Source organism: Phaseolus vulgaris, chromosome 3 (assembly GCF_000499845.2).
Source record: "Phaseolus vulgaris cultivar G19833 chromosome 3, P. vulgaris v2.0, whole genome shotgun sequence".
NCBI lineage: Eukaryota > Viridiplantae > Streptophyta > Magnoliopsida > Fabales > Fabaceae > Phaseolus > Phaseolus vulgaris.
In genome coordinates, this window is record NC_023757.2 from 50,044,091 (window position 1) to 50,070,541 (window position 26,451).

Below are 26,451 nucleotides of genomic sequence, written 5' to 3' on the forward strand. Positions count from 1 at the left end.
GATATTCAGTACATTACTGAATCACTTGACCACCAACAAAAAGGTCTCAAATCATTTAAAGACTACGAAGTTTACTTTGATACATCATTCAATGTAGAGGGAGAATTAGTGCACTGCCTTTTGCCTTTCTTGTTGAATCAAAACCATTGGTCAAGAAGAAACATCTCAAAGTATTCACTACATAAATTATAGAAGTCCATTAAAAAAACAAGACTTAGGAAATGGAAATAAGAAACTTCATATAAAATGGGTTTTTCACACTAAAATGATGCCAATTGGAGTGGTCTATATAAGGTTAGGCTTCTTAAAAGAGGATTTTACAGAAGTGTGGTCAAGATTATAATGTAGTTTTTACTCTAGTAGCAGCAAAGCACTGTCAATATTCCTTGATGGTCCTCTGCTAGAGGATGTTTATACCACACAACCACCAAGATATGTAGTAAGTGGACAAGAAGAAAAAGTACATAAATTAAAGAAGGCTCTACGTGATCATAAATAAGTTCTAAGAGCTTGGAATTTGAGATTGATGACTTTATTTATTCAACAGAAATTCAGTAAATGCACTATTCAGCAAGGCATTTGTATTAGAAATCATAAAAACAATTTATTGATATTTATCTCTCTGTATATTATCTTTTGATAACGAAAAGTAACCTGAATGATATAATTAAGTTTAAAAAAACATCATGCAAGAATTTGAAATGACAAATTTAGGAGAGTTATCATATTCATAGGCATTGAATTTATTAAGACAAGCAAAGGGATGTTCATTCATGCATCACTAAGGTATCTATGGAATACCAGATCATACATTGCATACAATGTAGGGTTGACAAACATGTTTATAAGGAACCTCAGACTTCTCATTTTCAAGCAACAAAGAGAATTCTAAGGTACTTAAAGGGTACTTTAGATTTGAGAGTTTTCTATCCTCAAATGAGAAGAATGCAGAAGAAGAGGTTCATGATTATAGTAACTCAGATTGGTGTTAAGATAGAGGAGACAGAAAAAACACCCTAGCTACATCAGCATGTGAATCAACTTGGCTTGAGACTATGATGAAAGAGCATCGAATTGCATATGGAAAGAACAAACATATAAAATTAAAGCTTCAATTCTTAAAAGATCAAATAAGCAAATATAAGTTTAAACTTAATTTTGAGAATCAACAAACAGACACAAACCAAGCCTTCCTTTAAAGAGTATCAAGTTCATTGAAGTAAGACACAAGTAAGGATTGATTTCCTTTAAGAATTTTAACTAATAGGATGTATTGTAATAAATTAAAACTCTATTGCTGTTAAATAACTGATAATTAGACAGTTAGTTTAGTTGGGAAAAAATTGAAAAACTACCTTCTATAAAGCATGCTTAAATGTAAAGACGTTGGACTTTTTTGACAGAAAACATATACAGTTTCATATTTTGTGAATAAGTGCTAAATACTAACGATGTTTGGGAACTTGAACCATTTTCTTTGTTGGGCAAATGGTTGGTTCACGTAGAGTGGTGGACCTAGGAACTAAGGTTATGAGATTCATGTTTGTAAGAGGTTGGATACGTGATTAGAGGATTTGTCTTTTCCCATGCTTGTGCTGAAGTCACAACTTGAATATGGGAGTTTGATTGACAAATGTTTAGTGTGTGTTTACTTTATGGCTTGAGTTTGCTTATTTAACTAAAAGAAATGAGTAATTAACATTAATAGTTATATGGTGAGAAAAAAAAATAGTTTAATTGTTTTCATTTTAAGATTTTGAATCTTTTAAATATTTTGTTTTGATAAGAAAATTTAATTTATTGATTTTTAATTTTATTATTTAAATAAAATATTTCACCGCCGAATACAAAAATATTAAATATAAGAATTATTACTAAAAAGATTAGTGGCATTGATAAAAAAATTCTATAGACATAAAACAAAAATTACAAAACATAGTATTAATTTTTTAAAGTTTACATTTTATTCATTTATATAATCAATTAACTAGGCAAACCGGAATAGTTTGACTTATTCACTAGTTAAACTGGAATAAATTAACTTATTCTGGAGGTTCACGTAAAAGGTATTCATATGAAATTGCATTATACTAATAATAATGAATTGGGATTATTAGAAATTGGATTATATTGATAATAATGAATTGGCATATAAGAAAAATCCTACAGGATATTCTTGCTCAAAAAGATATGTGTTGGTTTAAAGAACGTAGAAAAACTTGGGTTAGACGTGAAAATAAAATTACAAAAATTTAAACATTAAAAGAATTGTTAGGAAATTCCTTTATAAACATTTCCGGAAGAAAAAATATTTTCTAAAATTAGCTCATGCTTGTAGAGAAATTTCCTTCCATCAACCACATTGTTTAGAATACAAAAAAAAAATGAAATAATGTAAAACACATTTTGAAGTGTACATTCAAAGATAATTTAACTATATACTTCAGTGAAAGTCCTAAAAATCCCTCCCCCTCCTATGCACCACAAGGGAGAAGAACAAATAGTAGTGGCAACACAACTAAATAAATAAAGCAACCATCCAAACCTGTGGACAGATTTATTAGTGCATACATAATAATTACTTGATTACAACAAATATAGGGAAGAATTCAAAAAATATTTTTTCCAAGAATATTATGATTTTCACTGAGAAGCCCATTAAACAATGTAGGAGCTTATGAAAAATGATAAGATTCTAAAATAGGCACCAACATAATCAGTTACTCTTCCCCTTGACTGATACCAAGCTGAAATTTACTAGTTTCTCTCTTGTCCTCATAATAAAAGAGAACAAAAAATACAAAGTTCTTTTTAAAGATGAGGGAGAGTAAAGACTTTACACGTACAATAATCAAAACACAGTGGTTTAATCAGCAAGCACTATATTTTTTACGTCTAGCCCTGCAACTGATACAAGCTATTGAACAAACCTATAGGTAATACTGAAGCGAGCGAGTTAGGTGAATAATGAAACGTTGACAATCTGAGCAACTTCCCACGAGGCCAACTACAACTCCCTCAAAATTGGCCAACCCCTTTTGATAATATCATTGATCTTGGCATCAATACGCTTTTGGATATTAGGAGGGCAAAGCTCTGCTACATATCCATTCAATTTCGTTGCCAGGCTAGACCTCTCAAGCTCCTCGGCAGGAAGGTTGCCAATTAATTGAAGAAGAATGGTATTTTGCTTGAGTTCAAATTTCTGCATATTAAGAACAAAACAGGCAATATTTTAGTTTTCACCTGTTACAGAAAATTGTCTAATGTTTCATCCAATGTAACATCAATCCAAGACTATGCATGTATGACCATTGAAATGTGAACAACTTCCATTCAATGCCCTTTCAAACAGGTATCCTGGCAATTTCCAGTAGTATTTTTTTCCCAGAATAACAACTCCAACAAATAAATAACTATTGCAATGTACAGACGATAAAACAATCCTTTTATTTGTCGTTAAGGCTTTTATAAAGCTGGTTTTTTTATTTATCTAGAAGGGTGGTTGCCCCCTATTCCCTTTTCTTCTTTCTCTTGTACACTACCTTTTTTTTAATACAAACACAATATAGACCAATGAGTGGCAAGAAACTCGCAGGCTCTCTAAAATCTCAAAGTTGACATCAGAGAAGGTACAATCCTGCTGTCTCTTCCATTCACCACCATCTGTTCCGTCTGCTATCAGGATATCACCAATGAGATTAGGGTCTTGTGTGCCTCGATGAGCACAACCTAACCCAACTAGTCATGCGGCCAGAATCACAGCCACACTCCCTCATGCGCCCCCTTCTTCAGGTGCCCGGTTTGATATGTGAAGCCACACACAGCCATTCGGTTGTTGGAACATCATTGCATCTGCCCAGAAATGTTTGTTGGTGCAGTCTAGTTCCTTATCTAGCCTCACCTCCATTTTGCCTCTACTAAAAAGGAGTAAATCTAGCCTTCGTCTGAAAAAAAAAGTGCTTTCTTCTCCCTTTTCACAAAACGGCTTCCACATATTGTCTATCTCTCAAACTCCCACTATTACAACAAAGAAACTAAAGGACAACAATTTTCTATCATGGGCTTCCTTTGTGGAACTTTGGTTCTTAGGTCAAGGTTATCATGATCTTCAGGTGCTTCTGATCACATAGTTGGTAATGCTTCTTTAATTTCTTCCATGTCACCCCTTAAATTTCCTCACCTAATTACCTGCCTAATTACCTTGGCAGATATAGGAATAGAATTGCTTCCCAAAACTTTGGTTAAGTTTCTCTTTATCCCTCATATAATCTAAGTTCTGTTTTATTTATCCTTAACTATCCTTTCAAACTAATCACTTTGAGTAAAATTTGACAATCCTTTAATTGCTCAATAACATCTAATGATGATTCTTTTGTCATTCAGGAACATGGTATGACTTAGATAATTGGAAGAATACATGAGTCTCGGGGCCTCTACTATTGTGAAATACAGTCATTTGAATTTTGCCCTGTTGTTTTGTCTCCTAAGCTTGTTCATGATCTGCTGAGTCATCCAAGTTTGTCAAAATTAAAACTTTTTGGTTCCACGTCTTAAAAAAATTAGAAGTATTAGACCATGAATCATATCAGTCAGACAAACATTATTTCCCAAACAAACTTAAAAAGACGTAATTTGATTTTTACTACCATTCACTCAAATTAGTGTTGTCAAACATCAAAACGATTTTGGAAACGAAACCTGGTGATCAGGCTCTGCAGGGTAAAATGTTCCAAGTTGTAGAATTTGAGTAGTCACGATGCTGCTTCTTGACCTGGTTTGTTCCTGCTCTTTGCTGACAGAAGCCATTCTTGATTCTTCAGTTCCATTGACAAAAATAATAGATCTGCCAGAATACAGGCATTGTTCAGTACATAACACTAAGCGTGAGGCTGAATATGGGGAGGATCTCAAAAGTGGTGGTTGCGATAGTACTCCTCCTACCTGTATTGTTTACCCACATCAGGACCTTGGCCATACACTTGCCTAGGATCATGGTTAGACCAAAAGACATCCAGTAGATCCCTAAAACTATTCTGCTGTGGATCATACTCAACCTGCATTGTAATAGCAACCCATGATGGCTAATTTAATTAAGATCGACCAACATCAACTCATAATAATAAATTCAAGCAGTTATATCTGAATATTAAGATGTAGCATGGATTGATGAATTTAGTTTCTTCACAAAAAATAAAAAAAATTCTCTTATTTGTTCAATATTACAAAATATTATCAATATATACTAGTCTTCACGGATTCAAGAATCAAGACAACCATGACATGATAAAGCATGCAATAATACTCTCTTTGCCAGATCCACAAATAAAAGTTTTTCTTTCATGAACAATGGACATATGACTCCAAATTATTCAACACATATCACAGTCCCTGCCATCCACAACTTAAAGTCAAATGTTCACGAGTTCCTCCATAGCTTGACAATTTCATGATTTATAGAATAATAAGGATATATATACAGATCAAACAAAGTGATGGAAGACATTAGTCCGCCTATGGGCTTTGGAGTTTACAGACATAAAAGAACGCAAAATTTCACTCAGTTATTGGTACATTGGTTTGACACATACTAACCATTAGCACTCTTTATGCAACCTTTGCCACATGTGAGGACATAGCATTTCTTTGGAAATAGAAGCCTTGAGCTGTTATTGGATTTTGTTGGATTCTTTAGATGTTTCATGTTTTCAACTCTAGCAAGGTAACTCAGTTACGATGACAATCTAGGAACAAGAAACATACTGCAATACACCAGGGGCAAAAATTAAAAAAACACAGAACAACTACTTACCAATCCTAACAACCGGGCATCATTATGAGATGGTTGGGTGTTTGGAATAAGTCAACCAGCGCCAAATTCAAAAGTTGACCAAAATATCGAGATGATTTTATTGTTTTAAACTTTTACTTTTCTTGAGTCTAAAGCACTCTGTATCACTAAAGGACATAAAACTCAGCAAGGTGGGCAACACCACAACAATGTCTAGACGAATAGAATGTTCTTGTTTCCACTGAAAACACGTCTATTGAAAAGAAGACAATGGCGAGCCAGAAAACTTATTCCCTGAACTGCTACTAGGAAATACATAGAAAATGTGGGTAAGGTTGTAACAATAAGCAAACACCACAGTCTAATTGCTGGTTGGACAAATCTCATTCACCAATCATTTGATGAAATGCAATAATCCCAATTCCAAACATCAATATAGAGAAACTTTACTCGGGGAAATGAACTGAACTCTAATATCATCAGAGTAGTTTCAACAAGAACGATTAACATAGTCATTTCAAACCGACATCACAGTTACTCATCCATTCCAAGCTCTAGTAATTAAAATGAGATTCATCCTATAAACAATTGATTAAAAAATGAACCTATTAAATTTGAACACTTCACAGTTTGTCACGAATACGGACGTCACAATTTCAACCAATTAGTGATAGTAAGTTCATTTTATCTTTTAGTAAGAATAAGAGGCAATTGAGTGGGAAATTAGAGAAACTTGGAACCTTGACGCATTCCGCATGGTCACCCAAGCTTCGGTATTCGGGGTTGGACTTGGATCCGCCGGCGTAGCCAACGGTAGTGTGAACAACGCCGGGCAAGCAGCCGAAGACGGCTTCGGATCGCCAGAAGCTCCCGAGGGCGAAGACAGCCACCTGCAAGCGCTGTTGGTCGGATTGGTGGAGGGCGGGTGGGGCGACCCGATCGGGAAATCTGATGCAGAGAGCATTGTCCACGTGGATGAGGAATAGAACGATTAACACTGAGAAAACTTGATGTTGATGATGATGATGAAGATGATAAAAACGGTTATGGTTCCTCTCTGGAACTGCCATTTTCCCACTCGCCCAGGTGTTGCGTTTTGTCTCTGGGAACGAGTTTTGGTTGTCGTTTTAGGGAGGTGAACCTCACAAAATGCCCCTACGCGCCTCCCACCTTCCACCTGTATGTCGTTTTGTTCATTTCTCTCTATCATACGACACCAATGCGATGGAGGACTGTGGCGTTTCACACACACAGGGAATAATTTTCGTATTTAAATTTACCTACATTATTACGTGCGATATATTTTTAAAAGTTAAATCATTATTAATATTCTTCTTTTTATCAGATCACCGTTAGTTTTCTCGACGTTTATAAAACACAGTATGAGAGAGTATTAATCTTCTTTATCTAAGTTTATTTACTTTTATGAGTGCTTTTTTTATAAAAAATAAATTAAAAGGAAGGAAAGAGAAATTGAAAAAATGTGAGATGATTTATATGACAAAAACTGAAAGAAAAAAATGGTAATTATAGATCGGATATTTAAATTTAAGTTTCGTCACGTTAGTTTAAGACTGAAAAATTGTGTATTAATAAAAATTTGCCAAATAAAATCGAGATCGATATATTTAAGTAGATATTTTGAATGAGAAAAAAAGTTATTGAAGAAAGTGATAGTCTTATTCCATAACAAATGTATCAGTAACTTTATAATTACGTAATTATAATAATTATATAGTTATTTGATTCTAATTTATTTATTATTTTTTAAAGGGACAAGTTTTCCTTCTTCACGTTTTGTTCATCGTATTTTTTCACTTTATTCATATCTCTGTCCCACATTTTCTTTCATTTCCTTCCTTACCACCAAAGGTAGAACAAGAAGGATGCCACAAAATTAATTACTATTAGAAAATAAATACTGATTTTATCTTTCACTAAGAGAGATACATGTCTCATTCATGAAATTTGCTATTGTGTTGCAGAATCCGTGTACAATTGAAGTGGTAAAATTTTATCATCAATCATCTCTTCAATCTATACACAACCTACATCATGAAAAAGCCTTAATAGCTGGATCCAAAAGAAGCCAGATATTTCATCATCCAAAGATTGCCAGTCACAAATGATGATAATAACTATTTGTTGCACTCTCATCTAGACAAAACGTTAAATACACTAATTTAGTAATACTGTCATTCAAAATGCAAAGACACAAAAACACCTCCACAAAGGTATTTAATAATCATCAACGCCGCCTGAGTGAATTTATACAATAAACAATGTAAAATAATGTGTTTGGTAATATACTTTTCAATCAAAATCAAAACTCATACAGAATTGCTAGAGCTTTTACGCTGTGTTCAATCTTTTATGATTATATATTGGATTCTATTAAAAATAATGTAAATTTATATCACGGTTAAGTTATACGAACGAGTTAATCAAAGAGAATAAAAAAGAACTTGAAGTATTAGTTATTAACCACTGCAACTCCGAAAAGCTACAAAGAATCCAAAAACAAATCACCAATGTCACCATAACAATAACAGTGCCATCATTCAGCAATAGGTAGGACATGTAACTTAAAAAGATATAAATGACCGTCTATTAAAAACTCCATGTTCTGGGGAGAAAATGGTTCTCAAAACAGAGGATAAACAGATTAACATAACAATCTAGTAAGAAAAACAAAAATGGAAAACACGAAATGAAATAATATACCAATCCTAACAACACTCTCTCCTTAAACCTTATCAGCCTTGGAAGCAGTTGCAGCAGCTTGTCCTCTAAGACGACCAGTCCTCCTAGCAGCAATGAGACCAACCTTCTGTCCAGGAGGAGCATCACGCCTGACAGTACTGGCGTGACCAATGTGCTGGTGGTTACCTCCTCCGTGAGGATGCTCAACAGGATTCATAGCAACACCACGCACCTTGGGCCAGCAATTCCTCTTCACTCTAAACTTGTGGTAAGCATTTCCAGCCTTAAGAAGAGGCTTCTCAGTTCTTCCACCGCCTGCAACTTGCCCAATCATGGCCCTGCAGTCACTGGGGACAATCTTCTTCGCACCAGATGGAAGCTTAATCCTGTATCAAAGCAGGAACCACAGTTAAACAACACTCAAATGCCCCACCATTTCAATAACAATCCACAAACCCTTAAATCAATTCACCAAAACCCTAAACCATTCTCGTCACTAAATTGTATATTATGATGTGCACTGTAATGAGACGTGCTCGCCCACAACAATCGAATTGCACCTAGCATATCAATTAAAACTCGTAATCCAATTCACCCAAATTCCCAACATTCCTCAACAATGAATTAAACATTGTGGTAAGCCCTCCAGAATTACAATTTCAATAATTGCAAAGACAGATTAAAATGCTACGATCACTTGTAAAATCCTAAACAATTCTACCCAAATACTGAAACTGTAAATTATAAATTACGTTGAGCAACTAAAAATATGTAATTATCACAGAACAACAAAAACGTGGATACAGACCTAGATGTGTCATTATCAGGGTTGTGACTGATAACGATGGCATAGTCGCCAGAAGCCCTAGCGAAGACACCACGGTCACCGACATGGTGCTCAACATTGCATATAACAGCTCCTTCAGGGATAGAGCGAATGGGCAAAACATTACCAACTACGAGAGTGGCCTTCTTGCCGCAGTAGATGAACTGACCAGTATAAAGGCCTTCGGCGGCAACGAAGAGCTCATTTTGCTTCTTGTATCTGAAGGGATGACGGAAAGTAACCTTAGCAAGTGGGGCACCGCGGCCAGGGTCGTGGATGACGTCGGTGACGACACCCTTGAGGTAGCCGTTCCGCTCCCCAAAGTCGAGACTGCGGAAGCGAGCCGGACCCTTGCGGTGGTGAGTGTGGGACTTGAAGACTGAGCCCGCACCCTTACGCTGCGCACGGATCACACGTCCCATTACAGCTCTGCAAACTTCGATAACCTACCTCTCAGATGGAAATGAGAATTCTAGGTTAACGGAGGCTTACATTAGACTATACCAAGTTTTCTCTTCCTGGGCTTAGGTCAATTTGGACCGGCCCAAACCCATAAGACTTCTTGAAGAAAATAACGTAGGAATTAATGACTAAATTCCATTGATAATTTTTTTTGTTTGCTATTTCATATATTAACTTCGGCTGCTTCTTCCTGCACCTCCATACCTTCTTGTGCCACCCTCAAAAAAATTTCATATTCCAAAAATATCCTTTTCAATATTTCGGATTACATAATCTAGAAGTCTTTTTCTAGATTCAGAATTAGCTTCCGGATTATGTAATCCAGAAGTCTTTTGTGATTAACTTCCAGATTACATAATCCGGAAGTCTTTTCTATACATAAGATTAGCTTTCGGATTATGTAATCCGAAAGTCTTTTTTTCATATGTGTTATTAGCTTCCGGATTACATAATCTGAAAGTTTTTTCTAAATATAAAATTGACTTCCGGATTATGTAATCCGAAATATATCTGGATTACATAATCCATAGGTTTATTATTTTAAATTTAAGGGATGGAAAAAAAGAGGATAAAATGGTATTTTCATATTTAGTATGCCAAGAAGGTATGGAGGTGTAGGAAGAAAGAGTCATTAACTTCAGGTCTGTCTTCATAGGAATATAAAAGAATAAGACATGTTTGATAAATATTTTTAGAATACATTTTGTTTAAAGTTCTAATGTGAAAACCATTTCTTTATAAGAGCTATCAAAAAATAATATATCAATAAAATTACATAAATGTTTTTATATTATTAAAATTATCATAAAAGTATATATAAGATAAATTTATTTAAATTAAAAATATTCTTTCAATTTCATAGTAACAAGAATAAAACTTATTTAATATAAATTTATATATTATATATTTATAAGGATTTTTTATAACTATTCTGTAACTGAGTTTTGTATAAATAATTCGTTATTAATGTATTTTATCATTATTTTATTTTATTATTTTTAATTGTTTTTTAACTTGAATTAACTATTTATAATAAAATTTACCCATGACAAAATTATTAAAATTATTTACTTTATAATTATTTTTATAATAATATTTTTTATAAATTTTAATAAAAAATATATTTTAATAACTATGATAACAATTATTTTTATATTTTTAATCATCTATACCTACATATAAATTTGTTCCCCTCTTTAACTGCTCTTAAATTTTTTCTATTTTATCCTTAGATTAATATTTAATTTTATTTCATTATTTTGGGTATTGCATCATTTTCTTCTTTTTAAAAATATTTGGAATAAAGAGAGGAGCGGTTGCTTAAAGGGAGGGAGTGTTTGAGAAGAAAGATATTAGGAGACGTGAGTAAGTAATGACCAAACGTAAGCGGTTACTTCCAACTTTTGATTTGTCTGAATTTGTTTCTCTCTCTTTACTCTTAATTGAAACAAATTGTAAATTAAGGATTTACTTCAATTTTTAATCGTCTTCACCTCTGCATTTCGTCCCGGTTCCTGGATCCTTTCTTTCTCTAATGTTAGAGTTAATTATATTTTGTGATTTAGTTGTGAATCTTTGTTCCCCTGTTTTGTGATTTAGTTGTGAATCTTTGGCTAACATTGTGGTTTCTTTGTTTTTAAACCCTGCATACAAGGAAAAAAAATGAGGATTCATTCATTTTGTTGGCTAATCGAGGAACCTCCGACGACTTATTCTCTTAAATTTGAAACACCCACCAACATCACTCATCGAAAATTCATTTGTTATGCTTCTATGTTTTCTTTTATGTGTCGTTTAAATTAAATGTGAATGTTGTATTTATTTCCAAGTTCTTATTTATTTATTTCACTTCTAAATATTTTTTTTTCTTACAAAATGCATATTGAGGACTTATCTACCCACAAGAAAAAGCACCCTCTTTCAAATTCCTTTCTTCACCGCTTCAAGAACAAACGGAGTTTTTCCGTTCCGATCTTACTTCTACTATATCAATTTTCATTTTTCTAATTGGGTTTTCACCATCATGAATTTTATGTGTTTTGAAGAAATTGGGTTATTACTGCGTATTCATTATTTAAGGTTGTGTGATAGGAATGGTGTCAAAAGCAAATGGAGTTTCTCAACTTCTTGGAGGGGCGAAAGCAAAAGATTAATCAAGTAATGAGAGCGGGCATATAACCAACTATTATAAAAATTTAGAGTAACCGTCCCACGTCCACTACATCCATTCCGCCTTTTCATCAGCCTCCACTCTTTCTCAATGCTCTCTCACAAGAGTATAAAAGAAGCACAAAAGAAGGCCTATATAATTTTGATTATTTAATTGTTGGAAGAGCAACTGGAGGCGGAAGAAGTATCCAGGTCAATTCTGACCTCGCTTGCTTGAATCCTCCATGAGCAGGTTTCACTTTTATTCATCTTTTTCTCATTCTACTATATTCTCTCATCTTCACCCCCTTTAATTTGGGAAAAATAATTATTAACGTAACATTGATTTGTTTGTTTGCTTTTTCATGTGTTTTGGCAGATTTTTTTTTTTTCTTCAGTATATGCAAGGTAAAACAAATATTTAGGGTACGAGCATTGCCTTGATGTGGCAACTTCAAGTTCAATAAGGACAGAGAAGAGACCTTTTTTTTTGTTGTTAATGAAAATGAGATTGGTGAAAAATTATTACTTCTATGATTGTTATAATTGTAATCACTTTTGTTGTCATATTAAATCATTATTATTATTATCTTATTTTATATTTAGTATATTACTGCTTCTCAATTATGATAGTTAGCAAATTACATGGAAGAGAAGACAATTGGACCTTTTCTAAGTGCAAACCTTCACAAGGAACAATGTTGAGAAAAAAAAAATTTAATAATGTTGAGGCCTCACAAAGCTGGTGTTTGGTCGAGGTTAATATGAAAAAAGGTACTTCAAGAATCAAGTACTCTGTGTAAAAAATGTATATTTGGAAATTGATAAAGTGTACCTTACACCTCTGTGAAAGGTTTATTTATAATGTTGGTCATGGGTCCAAGTTGTAATGGGTTGAATATCAGTTGCGCACTGATGTATATCGTGATCACTGACTTATAGGAAGATATGTTGGTATATCTAAAGAATATATTTAATATCTTTCAGTTAATCAGTATTTAGCTGATTTCTCAGAGATAGTTCTCGCATAATCTGAGATGTGATTATGACCTATTAAATACTTTGGTAATTGTTGTTGCTTCCATTTATTAACTACCTTGAGATGTTCTTTGACACGATTAGTTGGTCACCGAGGTCGAGATTGACTTGTCCGGTACTGACCAATACACTTGCCCTTCAAGCTCGAGAAAATTATTAATTTCTGAGGAGTTGAGATGTGACCGTTGGGTGCCCCGAGACGAGATGTGATTGTTGAGCACATTTAATGTTTGTCAGAGATGTGACATTCCTTTTCTCAAAATGTCGTTCGATGAGCACTGTTTGATCTAACGGCTGGCAATTTGTGTTGTTTCAATTATCGAGTATGGTGAGCCTTTGGATTAAGAATGATCCAACGGTGCTAAGTAACGCACACTTATTTCTCTTTCCTCTGGATTGTCTATAAATAGCAATGTTCATGAACGTTGAAAAGTTGAACCCTCCTTATTGGAGGTCTTTGAACCCTTGTAATTTCAACATTTGTAAATTTATTCATATCAACTTGGGCCAGGATGTGAGCATAAAACACTTTAACAATTGCCTTGTTCAATTTAAAGCTTTAACTTTTGTGGTGATGGTTTGAAATGGCTGACTGAGCCTTGATGTAATTTGCAATTTTGTCGAGCATTGAGATAGGCGACATAGTCGTTGCCAAGTAGAATGGAATAGTTTGGTTGAAGCAGTAATATGAGGCCTATGTAATCGATAATGGTTGACCGAGCTTTTAAGTTTCCTTCAACTTTGACTTGGGAATACTAATAAGCTTTTATGGAAATAATATGTATGGCTGACACAAGCCCAACATTTAATAAAAGTAGCATAGAACATGTTGAACTTGATAACTGAATGATGCTAAAATTCATCTAATAATTCCCTGTGACGGATGGGTCTTAACAGACTGGCCGGAGCAAAAAATTGAGTCGTACGAATTGTATGAAATTAGTTAATAAAAATTGTCTCTGATTTATGATGCATGAGAACAATCCATGTTCAACGAGAAAAATCATCAATAGTAAGAAAGTAACGCAAACCAATGTGTGTAGGAATTTATGAGGAGGACCCCAGACATCACAATGTAAAAGTGAAAAAAGAAATTTTGTGGTTATTGAGCTTTTGGAAAAAGGCATGAGTGTCTACTTAGCCTTTGGAAAAATTGTACAACTATTTCCTAGTTCTTTAGGATGATCAAGGAGTAAATGTCACATTACTTAAAAACGAGAAAAAGAGGGATGTCCCAAGCGTAAATGCCATAAGTTGGACGACTGAGAGACATGGAAAATAGTCGATTTATTCTTTGATGGATGCATGTAGTATAGACCACCACACTGTCTACCCAAGTCAATCATCTTCTCGAAACCAAGTCCTGCAAAATACAAAATTCAGGAAAGAATAAAATGCAACAATTTAGGCCTTTTGTGAGTTTGTTAGCTAAAACCAAGTTCAAGTTAAAAGATGGGACACGTAGGACATTTTTAAGTGTGAGTTTGACATTAAAAATAACGGTGGCCGTGTGTGACTTGTGTTGTAGCACAATTCGGTAAATTGACACTTGTATGGAAGATTTGGGTTTAGTTAAAAGAGACATGTGGGAAACAATGTGATTCATGGCGTCGATATCCAAAATCCAAGAACTTGCGCTACTAGAATTAATCGACACAAGAGTTAATGGAATCAAACCTGTGAAATTTGCGTATGCGTCAACATTACCAAAATTGTTTTGATTTAATGCATTGATTGCTTGAGCCAATTTTTGGATGTGCTCCACGATGAATCTTTGTACTGCACTAGAAGAAGTTGAATGATATACTTCCTGAGATTTTGTCATGTTTTTCGTGGATTGATAGTTGATGTCATTTAGTTTGATATGAATCAAGAGATGGTCTGGTTGATTTGAATGATGAATATAGAACGGGAGTGGGGGATCAGTGGTTTTGATATCTGATCCAAAACCATTCGAATCGTCTACCATGGCAGTATTGGTGTTTTTAGAATACATGAAAATTTTGATAACAAGAGCACTAAGGTCATGCTACGATACCATGACCAGAATAAATATATTGGTTTCAAATAGAATGAATTTGGAGTGTAGTATATATATATACTAAAACAAAATTGTAACTTTAGAAAAGGAATATAAAACATAATCATGTCTATTTAATCAACTAAATATATCATATAATAATTTATATACAATTTCTTTAATAACTAATTAAGTTATATAATAATTAATAATATCAATAATTAGTGATATATTCCTTAATAACTTCTCATTTGTAAATCAGAATATATGATTTTGATTTCGGTTTTTGATTTTTTTTTCATTGTTGTTTCTCCCGTGTTTTTGTGATCCTGTTTCTAATCAACATTGCGTGAACGCAAGGAAATGAATGTGATGCATGTAAGCAATCACTAGGAGGAATTAGGATGAGCAATGAGCGTGGTGTTCGATAATAGAAAGATTAACTTTGAATAAATAAGTAGTGGTCTCTCATTGATTTGATTTTGTTATAGTTAAAAGTCTATTTCACATTAAGCTAAAAATTTAAGTGTCTTTAGGATCACCATTAAATTCTTGACTTATAGAGTAGAGAATTCTTGAAGTGAATAATTAATTATTGGAAAACAATCTTCTATTAACCCTAAACTCTATTTCTATATATTCTTTCTCCCTATCTTATTCTAATACAATATGTTTTGTATGTTTCATCATACAAAATCTCTTTCTCTTCTCTGATATCCTCACAATGCACAAAGATCACCCAAAAAACTAATTACACAGATAGTTACAAATCCGATCCGACCCTGAAGAAACTTTTCGAACTTTAACCAATTTTCCTAATACTTCTAAAATTATAGTTTGTATAGAATTTCATTCTTCAATTAGTCGTCTTTGAAAATTTAGTCTTTTAAATCATTATATTTGTGATAAGTTAGTTTAACTTTACTGCAAATATTTATTACTAGTTAACAAACAAATTCAGAAATTGCATACTTCTAATCTAAATTGACACAAATGAATACTTTTGAAGACAAATTGCCTACTTACTTTTTAATTTTCTATCATTATTGGTTGAAAGTGAAGAATACACCAGTGGCCAAACTGTGCGTGGTGTGGTAATAGGAGTATGAATTAGTTGTAACTCTGCCCTCAGCATTCCTAAATGTTGGTTTTGAAAGAGTAGTGTAGGGTACAGATTGATGCACTTAGCCGAACTACCCACTGTGACGAGGGTTTTTTCTGTTGTCAGATTGGACAATAGTTTCTATTGTGAAGAATGATAATAGAGGAGAAGAAAGATAATTATAATAAAATGATAACCGACTTGACGAAGAAGATAGTTAGAAAGTAAAAATATCATTATTGTCAGTATTACAGATGAGAAAAGAAATATAAAACCTTTCAATTTCTCATGGGATGCTGTTGTTAAGACACCAATTCTGGCTTGATGACTTTTTTCTGTATAATTAACGGGCTCTGATTTCACTTGTTTGATATTAAAGTGTATTGCTTCCCTTTGATATCTTAACAGATTTCCTTGTCATAAAATAAACCATGTCACTTTCTTAGCTGTTTTTCCGTATGCCTAAGTAGTGAGCTTCTTAATTGATAATATAGAATCTTTTCAAGATCATTATGGCCATTCCTTTTACTGTATTTTGCCCTGATTCCTCGTTGTTTGAGGTACTAGCAACACTTTTTCTAGATGATAGCAATTTATCCACCATGATGAAATGGCCTACATGTGATACTTGTATACAAACAATATAATATGGCCAGTTGAAATGAATATATGCATGCCAAAAATTATCATAATCTACTATTGGCCCCCATGCCACTAAAATTCAGTGGCGAATATCATCGTGTCAGAGGGTTCATCTGCCCCCAATCATTATTATTTTCTTTGAACTTTCTCTGATGAAATTATACAGATTGCTTTGGCAATTGAAGGTTTGGGAAATTATCAACTTCGATTGGTTGCCCTGAAAGCTTTGGAATTAACTACGCATCCGGCCACTGTTTTTTTCATCTAAAATCTATATAAGTTCCTTGACATGGAAAATGGAACATCTTTAGAACATGCATGTATCAGCCTCAGTGCTTTAATTAGACTAATAGGTCCTTCGTTATGAAAATTAACGTCTAATGGCCATTGTGGAAAACAAAAATTTGCTACTACTACAACCCATTGTAGCTGAATAACTCAGGAAAACAGTTCAGCTGTACATTTTACTTTCCCATTAGAAAAGAGCAACAGTAGAGTGTTTACGAAGGCACGATTACAAAGTATAACTTTATAACTGTTTTCATTGGTTACAATTTCTATGAGAGGGTCAACTTGAGAGGTAGAAAGGAAAGTTAGAACAAATGGTTTAGGCAAACAATTCTCTTTATAGTTGAAAACAAATCTGAACAATTGGATAAGGCATTTGATTGTATATACACTCACAAGAACAATGGATTAGACACGAATGATTGACAAACCTCACAACCACACCAATGAATTACTAATTGTTCCTATTGATGTAATTTTTGGAATCCTCTTGAACCTCTAGACTGATAAAGCTCCAGCCTACCTTTGGATTCCTGCAACAAAGCATCGATAGTTTCATCCTGCGTCACGTTAGGTTGCTTGGAAGCCCATTCAAGCACTCCAAGAACCTCGGCCTTAGCAAGTTCCTCACTGTCTGGCACATGCAATGCAATGTAGGAGAGCAGAACTAGTGCTGAAATCTGAACTGTCTGTTCTCCAAAATACACAAGCTGGACCAAGTGCTTTGCACCACCAGCACTTATAATTGCCTTGGAGTGATCAAGGCAGAGGTAGTTTTCCGTGCAGGCAAATTTTGTGAGAGAGATTGCTGCTTCCCTTGACACCTCTGCCCCTCTTTCGTCAAGAAGCCGGACCAAGGGACCAATTATCCTTGTCTCCGTTGCCCGGAATGTCCTTGCCAAATTCCCTATAGCCTTTATGCAAGGAATCAGGAGTTTTGTATCTTCCTTCTCAATGATCTTAAGCACTTGATCAACAACTGCCTTGCAAGCGGGAGAGTTGGGTTTGAAAGCTGATCTTCTCAATTCTGCGTCTTTTTCTGCCACTGCCGTTATCTCCTTCACTGCCAAGGCAGAATTGTACTTCACATCTTCAGACCCTTTCTCAAGAAGAATGGAAAAGCACAACAGAGCCCTCGATTCAGTGATGCTCCGACAAATGGCTACGTTGCCCTTGGCGAGCTGCCGGAGGGCTCTTGCTGCCATTGCTTTCATGTAAGCCTTATTCTCAGGGTCCTCCAGTTCCCTTCCCTTCATGTTAATTCCAGAGTAGGTATAGCTTTGCTGGTGGGACTGATGGCTCTGCTTGCCATTACTATTCCCATTGGCCTTTGGCGGAGCACCCTGTGAGTTCTGAGTCCCTTCATTGTCTTGACTTAACTGTTGCTGCTGCTTGTTGGCAGCATGCATTGCCATGGTACTTGTGACCACTTTAAGCATCTGATTTGTGGACTTATCACCTAAGGGATGCTGCATGCGACTTTGCATAAGCTTGTCCTCATATTCACTCTCCTTTTTCAAAGTATTGCCATTAGAATTATTACTAGCCATCACAACAGCATGGATTGATGTGGGTTTGTTGCTAACAATTGCGTATTTACTATGCTCCTGAACGGTTTCAAAAGCAAGATGACTTACAAGCAAGCGAACGATATTATGCTGAGCAAAAAGATCTTGACATTTTGGGTACTTAGCTGCCAACTCAGACACGGCCCAGGCAACCACAGCTTGAACTTTCATGGGACCTTCTTTCAGGACTTTGGCGAACACAGAGCACACCCCGGCAAGGATCATAAGCTCCACGCTCTCAGGGTCACGACCCAGAAGCCCAATAGCCCTGGCGGCGTTCTCTTGACCCTCTTTTTTACCCTCCTTTATCAGCTTCAACAAAGGTCCAACCCCACCTTCCTCGATTATCAACTTCCCGTACCGGTCGTTGTCACGTGCCAGCGACACGAGCGAGGCGGCTGCGTCAGATCGGTCGTCAAGAGACCCCGTGTGGAGGGTCGCCACCTGCTCCCAAATGAGGCCCAAAATGGGCTCGTTCGCGGCGATCGGAGGGAGGCCGAGATACTCGTCACCGCGATCCTCCGCCGGAGCCGAAACCCGGAGGAGCCACGACACGTCCCCGATGGAATTCTCGAGCTGGGACGACATCTTGCGAAACGCCGCCGTCGGAATGATGCTGAACACGCGCTTCATGAGGCCGTTGGCGCGGCATTTCAGGACCAAAGACAGGGCCTTGTCGAGCACGAGTTCGGTGTCGGCGATTATACGCCGCGTGGGACGCTCGTACAGGTCGGAGCTGGCACGCGCTGCTTGTCGAAGAAGCCCCGCGAGTTTCTCTGTCTTGGATTTGAGTTCTAAGCACTCTTGCTTGAAAGAGGAACTGGCCTCTTCCGCCGCCTTGGTGACTTGGTCAGCCAATTGGATCGGCTTTGCCAACAGTTGCTTCACTATGTCTGACATGGTTCTCTTCTTTAACGCTCCGATCCAAAACCCCAGTTGCAAAAGTTTGAGCCTTTATTGAAGGAACGAGTGATGAGCGAAAAAGGGGTTGAAACAGGAATCTGGGGTTTGATGGAGAGGGAAAACGGAGAAGTTGTTGAAAGGTGCCAAGAGAATGGGGTGTCTTATGATCTGGCTATTGTCTGTGAGTGAAATATGTGTATGTTTGAAGTGATGACCATGTTCTTTATGCCGGGCTTCAGGGCATGATTTCTACAAATTTTGGAACTTTTTATTTGTGTCAAAGTGCTTCTGTGGACGGGTCTTACAACATCCAACGCGCTTTCTTTCCCCTCTCTACTCTAATAATAGCTTATCTCAACTCTTTAGGAATAATCAACCCTTCTTTTTTTCCCTTCAGTAATCAAATTAGAAGAGACAAACATCTTAAACAGATATAATAATGGTAGGTTTTGAGATTTGAAAGGTATTAATTTGCATGAAAAAGAGAGTGGTCCGAGCTGTATAATGTTGGGTCACCATAGATTCACAAATAAATGTGTGACCATGTTATTAAAAGCATTTGGATTGAGTTAGTTGAGTATTAACAATTAATTGGAAATTCTGTTTTCGTGTTTAAACTTTTTCTTTGGTAATAAAATGTATGTGTGCTTTGATTGAAAACTTGATAGATCATGAAGTGCTTGTTTTAAATCATGTAGACTTTTTATAAATCTGAAAACATTGTGTCAACTCCATACTTTGGAAACTAAACATTGTTTAACATATATTTCTTTCTCAATCACCATAGTTTAAAAAAAAATACACTTTTCATCTCCATTTAAGAGAGTTTGATGTGTTCGTTAGTAGTAACTACAAGCATAATTATGACTAATTCAAATACAAGTGTAAAGGTTTGAGTAAAGTCAAATACATTGTTTATTGTAAATTGAGCTACTATGTTTATCTTATTATGTACCATTTTATCTTATCATTCAATTTGTTAAAAAAAAAAGTTTATTTCATACCAATTATACTTGTTCTTTCTTGGTTTGGTATTAAATTCTATTCATCTTCCCTCGTAATTCATTTTTTTTTTACATGCCTAAAATCCTATTTTTTCATTAGCAAGTGTGTACTTTGATTTGGTTCTAACACTCAATTTTTTCATCACTCATCTTCATCTTATTATTATTATTGAAAAGGTTGTTTTTAAAATCTATATGTTGGAAGCCTTTCACTTATTATTACCCATAGTAAGAAAATTTTCCTTTGGACATATATATTTAATTTATTAAGAAAAAATAAAGCTTTTGCGCCTTAACTCCAATTGAAAGAGGAGAGAAGGGACACTAAGATACATTCGAAGATATAAAATGATTTGATGAATTCATTGATGAGGGTTGGTGGTTCTACCTCTAAAAAAAAGAAACTCAAGTTGTATATTAAACATCTAACTTTGACAATTATGAGCATCCTAGAAGATGATGATAATGAAATTGAATATGTGTTTTTAATTTTAAACAATGTAGAAAATTTATATAACCCAAAAACAATTATGTTTATTCTTGTATTAGGATAAAACATTCATCTTACTTTTTTTATCTTTACATTAATTAAAACAAATAAAATTTACGTTGCCTTAAGTTTATTTTTCATTGATATTTGTTCCTTTTAAATTAATCAAAGGACACTTTGTTGTTGTTTTTATGTTAATTATACACATTTTGAAATATAATAAAGATATGAAAAATAAACCTCAAATTCTTTATTTTGATGGATTATCAAAACCACTTGTAAGGTGAGTTTGAAAATTATCAAAACAAGATTCTACAAGCAAAAAAAAAAATATTATTCAAAACCACTTGTTTTGTTGGAGAAATTGTTTTCAGAAGTAATTTTCTATGTCAAAGATTCCACATATTATAAAAGAATCCTTTGCAGGCTACGCAACTTGCTTTGTGGAAAATAAGTGAAAAAGATTCGATCAATTTTAGAATAATGCATTCAATACCACAAACTTATAAATTGGTGCCATAAGACACTTCTATGATTCCTATGATGGATGACATAGACATTAATTTGGTCCACTTTTTTCATTTTGCAATTATTTTTCATATATGTTATGCCTTACACGTGGATATTCTCAGCCACTAACATAACATGTATCAATCATCGTTCATAAATTTAGTTTTTTTTTATATAAAATTGTACATGTACTAATTTTAAATTTTAAAAATAGCTTTCAACTAAATATAAAAAAATATATATCTTATTAAAAATATACTTAAAATTTAACTCAACTTTAAAAATTGACTTATAAAATAAAATTTGTATCGATTATTTATTATTAAGTATTATTATCTGTAATTAATGTGGGATATCCAACACATACTCCTGGTACCGAAATAGCACAACACACTCTCACTAGAATAGACTCTAATGTTTTATTTGGATTAGGGAGTGGATTTAAGATGATTTGTAGAGAAAGTGTGAAGAAAGTGAGGTTGTTTGGATTAAGCTAAATAAAATAAAAAGTGTAGGGAAAGTTTATGAAAGTTTGGGAGTAATGTGACGAATAAATTAAAATTATATTTTTTTTAATTGATAAAATATAAGTTTACAAAATGACCCTTATATTTAAAAATTATTAAAAATATAATTTGATTAATTTATATATAAATTATAATTATTTTTAATTAAAATATTATTTTCTTTGATTTTGAAATATTACTTTTGGTAATATATCAGAACTAACTTTGAAAAAATAAAAAATAATATAAAATTTGATAAAAAAAATTAATAAAAACTTATTTTTATATTAAATAGCATTATTGATTTTATCTTTATTTTTATAATTAATATAATTATTATATATATTTATTTTTTATCATAAAATTTTTATTTATTATTATTATTTATAATTATAATTTTATAATAACTATTAATTATTAAATATTAATTATTATATATTTTTATAACATAAATATATTTAACATTTAATGTTTTTATTTGTTTATTATATTATATTTAATTATGTAATTTTATTTTGAATAAAAAATATTTGAGTTTAAAATAGAAAAGAATAAAAAAAATAAATTATAAATAGTTAATTATATATATATATATATATATTTAAAACTTTCTTCGCAAATCTCTTATAAGAAGCTAAGAAAGTTTGAAATAAAAAAGACTTTTTAATTTCTGTGTTTATTCTCTTATTTTTTGTTCTTTCTTTGTCAACAGTAAAATTTTGCATTTCTATATGCTATAAAATATTCTTATATATAATCTTTAACATATATAATTTTACATTAATAGGTATTAAATAAGTATTTAACTTTTAATTTGATATAAAATATATATTTTTTAAATTACCCTTGATTATATCTATTGAAGATGATATTTTCATTTGAATAATTTTAATGTATTTTAAGTAATAACGACACTAAATAGAACTGAATTGGTTTAATGTATTTTTTCCACTAATTAACAAAATTCTTTTATATTTAAATTCAGAAAAAAAAAGTGTTGAAGTTATATGTAACTTTAGATGATTGTCATGATTGTAGACATAATAATATATTTAGATATGTATCACGTCATACTAATTTAAAAAAAATATTTAAAAAATATATAAAAAGTAAAGTCAATACTTTGAAAATTTAAAATAAAAATGTATGGAATAAAAATACATTTAAGTCCGTTTCGAAGAAGCACATTGGATAGTTATCGATCGAAACTTTTAGCTTAAATGAATTGTTTGTACAAAAGTGCATCACACTTTTAATTCGTCAACGTGAGAAAAATAAATGCATTTAACAACGTGAAAATCATGGAGCAAGTTAGGTTAAAGAGATTTATTATCACCAAAAAGTACTTTTTTTTCACTATAACGTATACCTAGTCTTCATTCTAGGAAACCAAAAACTTCTTTTTTTAATCACTAATACAAAAATTCGTATACATTATTATAAGATATAACTCAATATAAGTGATGAAACAGTTATAAAATATTAATGATCCCAATAAAAAATAATATAAATAATCATTCATTTAATGATATAATTTACCACTCAAAAAATCTACGTTACACATGAATTAAAAACATTAAAAAAAAATCATTCCAAAACAATTAATTTATAGACAAAAAATAATTAGCGGCTATAGTGACTAAATTAAAAACTATTTTAAAGACTACAAAAATTATTAGTTTTTAAATAATTTTTAAATTGGTATTTAATTATTTATCAAGATTTTTGTTACCAAACTTAGAATTTAAATAATTGGTAGTTAAAATCTTGGTAGCTAACTAGATATCAATTTAAAAACTATTTATCAATAATAAAAAATAATTTAGAAATCAATAATTTTTTTAGTATATAAAATAGTATATAATTTAGTCATTATAGCAACTAATTATTTTTGTCTATAAAATTGGTTTTTATTTAATAATTTTCTTGTAATGAAAAAATAGTTTTTTCATGTTACTCTTTCTTTCTGCATATGTTTAATCCATGAAAGAAAACTAATAACTTATTTTCAATTCAATTTGATACAAAATGAGTGATTTTTTTTTTGTCAAAACGTTATTTTTATACTAATTATTTCCTATTATTATTAAAGTGTGTAAAACAAAAGAAAAATAAAATAAAATAACTATTTAAACATATTATTATTTTCTTAAATATCATATTTTGTCTATATGTTTTATGGTGAATTTGTTTTTGTGATTTTATTATTGACTGCAACAAACCAATCAATGCACATGTGATATATGTTTAGAATTTAGGGTTTAAAATTTAAGATTTAGTGTGATGATAAAAAAAAAAAAAAAAGTAAGAATTATGTTAGAAGCATGAAATTTGGCGTGGACGTTGATTTAGGGTTAGTGAAGAAAAGTGGAAATGGGAAGTGAGATTCTTTGGGTCCAATATGAGTTGGGATTCCAATAACAACACGACACATAAAGTCTCTTTCACGTTAAAAATTAAGCTTTTCCTAAATCAAGATTTAGTGTGTGATTAGTTAAATAAAGTACAAAGAGCACAAATAAAAAAAAAAGTTTTTTCTTACTCAAAAATTTATAAATACAAACATATTAGAAAGAAAGTAACTTGATTATCATATTAATGTTATTTTGTAATTTTATTAACTAAAGCATTAAAGAGTTTTTGGTTAGTGGATTTATATTCGATACTTGAATACTATCATAAAAAAATCACCATCTAAAAATTTACAACTCGTCTTATAACTCTCATCATTTTGATGGGAGTATCATCCAAAAATTCACAACTCGTCTAATACTTGTCAGCATTTTTATAGGAGTATTTGATGTACCGATGTCCAATTAAATATTTTGATGGGAGTATTTGATGGGAGTTCTCTTGTTCACTTTGTTCAAAACGAAAATGCAAAGAAAGGTGAGCAACACATGAAAATCAACAAAATAAAAACAAGAACAAATAGGTTCCTAATAAAGAACAAGACCAACACATACAAGTTCGACATGAAGAACCTTAAAATGTTTAAGGGGTCATAAGTACAATTGCGGGTTGGTAGATTTTTTTATTATAGGAAGTTTAAAATCAGATCGAAAAAGACAATTCCATAGTGTAAACAATTGGAATTGAAGAGAAGACCCAAGTGAAGATGTTTTGATAATGATGTCTGGAGATGAAGATTCTCAAGATTTTTTGAGAGTTTTTAGCTTTCATTGTATGTTGTTGATGTAGGTGCAATTGGCTCTAGAAGGGAGGGGTTGAACGAAGTCTTTAAACTCTTTTTTCGCGTTAGATAATCAGTTTGTCTATTAGACCATCTAACAAAAACATATAATAAGATCGTCTAATAGATTGTTTAGTAAGATTGTCTAGTAAATCGTCGAATAGTGAAAATTAAAATAATAGTAAAAGTAAATAGATATCAACACAAAAGATTTATCATATTTCACCCAAACTCAGACTATGTCTAGTCTTTTTAAGCAATTGCTTAAGATATCTCCCACTAACCAACTGGTTATAACAAGTATCACCACCTCTCCATATTCAATAAGTATTTTCACCTCTCCAGGTTCAACAAGTATTTTTATTTCTCCAAGTTACATTGAGTATTAACACCTCTTCAGGTTACAAAACTTCCCCCAAAGATTAAGAACTCTTCAAAGAACAATAAAGCACTTTCAAATAGAACACAAAAAAGTTCATACGGGTATAACTTCACAATGTAAAGAATTACAATGGTTCAACACTTAACTCGATAGACTAGACACTCTAATAGCTAGATTAGACACTCACTACAGCTCTTTTATATTCTGAGCAAGATTACTAATATGACTTTGTTGCTTGACTTGCCTTTTGTTATGCTCCTTCAATCTCTTCATATCTCTCTTTTAAGTTGACCCTTAATCCTCAAATTGGTTAATGTTAAATTGTGCATTATCTTTTATCTTCATATTTCTGACCCCTGATCCTCAAAAATAACAAAAAGTCAATCTTTCAAATGTTTGCTTTGAATTTGAAACACGAATTTTGTGAAACATGAATTCTGTTAAGATCATTTGAGTTATTACCGTGTGCAAATTGCTTTCAATTTTTCTTTGAGAATAAAAATGTTGTGTTTTCTCTTCTTGGATTTGTAAACGAACAATTTCATATTGGGAGATATGTTGATTTGTTTATCACATTCACTATTTGATGGTATGATACATCTTAGTTGAAGCATTTATGTCCTACAATGTCCTTATTAGACAAAGAACACTAAATTAAATTGACATCATTGTCTCCAAAACCATTAATTGACGTGTAGATGTGAAGCACTGTACAAGTGTGTACACAACTTATCTAGTACAGCAAAATCTATGTACCTCAGACAAAGGGTCAATATGAGACCAACTTTGTGGCACCAACAATGCAAACAAACCAATCTAATCCTTTTTTTTTCTAACTTTTGTTGGTACAATCTTCATTCGTGGAAGCTTCACCC

General features: G+C 32.8%; 3 protein-coding genes across 3 annotated transcripts; all 3 read right to left on the minus strand.

Moving 5' to 3' along the window:
• Positions 1–2,523: 2,523 nt before the first annotated feature.
• Positions 2,524–7,043, minus strand: LOC137808449 (peptide methionine sulfoxide reductase A5). Its single transcript, XM_068609569.1, has 4 exons — positions 6,532–7,043; positions 4,945–5,057; positions 4,702–4,846; positions 2,524–3,205 (listed from the first exon to the last, which is right to left on the minus strand). The coding sequence occupies exons 1-4, from the start codon at positions 6,859–6,861 to the stop codon at positions 3,008–3,010; spliced, it is 786 nt and encodes a 261-aa protein (XP_068465670.1). The 5' UTR covers positions 6,862–7,043; the 3' UTR covers positions 2,524–3,007.
• Positions 7,044–8,376: 1,333 nt separating this feature from the next.
• LOC137808450 (large ribosomal subunit protein uL2x) lies at positions 8,377–9,799 on the minus strand. Its single transcript, XM_068609570.1, has 2 exons — positions 9,303–9,799; positions 8,377–8,880 (listed from the first exon to the last, which is right to left on the minus strand). The coding sequence occupies exons 1-2, from the start codon at positions 9,740–9,742 to the stop codon at positions 8,538–8,540; spliced, it is 783 nt and encodes a 260-aa protein (XP_068465671.1). The 5' UTR covers positions 9,743–9,799; the 3' UTR covers positions 8,377–8,537.
• A 7,447-nt stretch (positions 9,800–17,246) lies between these two features.
• LOC137808451 (uncharacterized) lies at positions 17,247–20,005 on the minus strand. Its single transcript, XM_068609571.1, has one exon. It carries the CDS (start codon positions 19,486–19,488, stop codon positions 17,485–17,487), a length of 2,004 nt encoding a protein of 667 aa, XP_068465672.1. The 5' UTR covers positions 19,489–20,005; the 3' UTR covers positions 17,247–17,484.
• Positions 20,006–26,451: the final 6,446 nt, after the last annotated feature.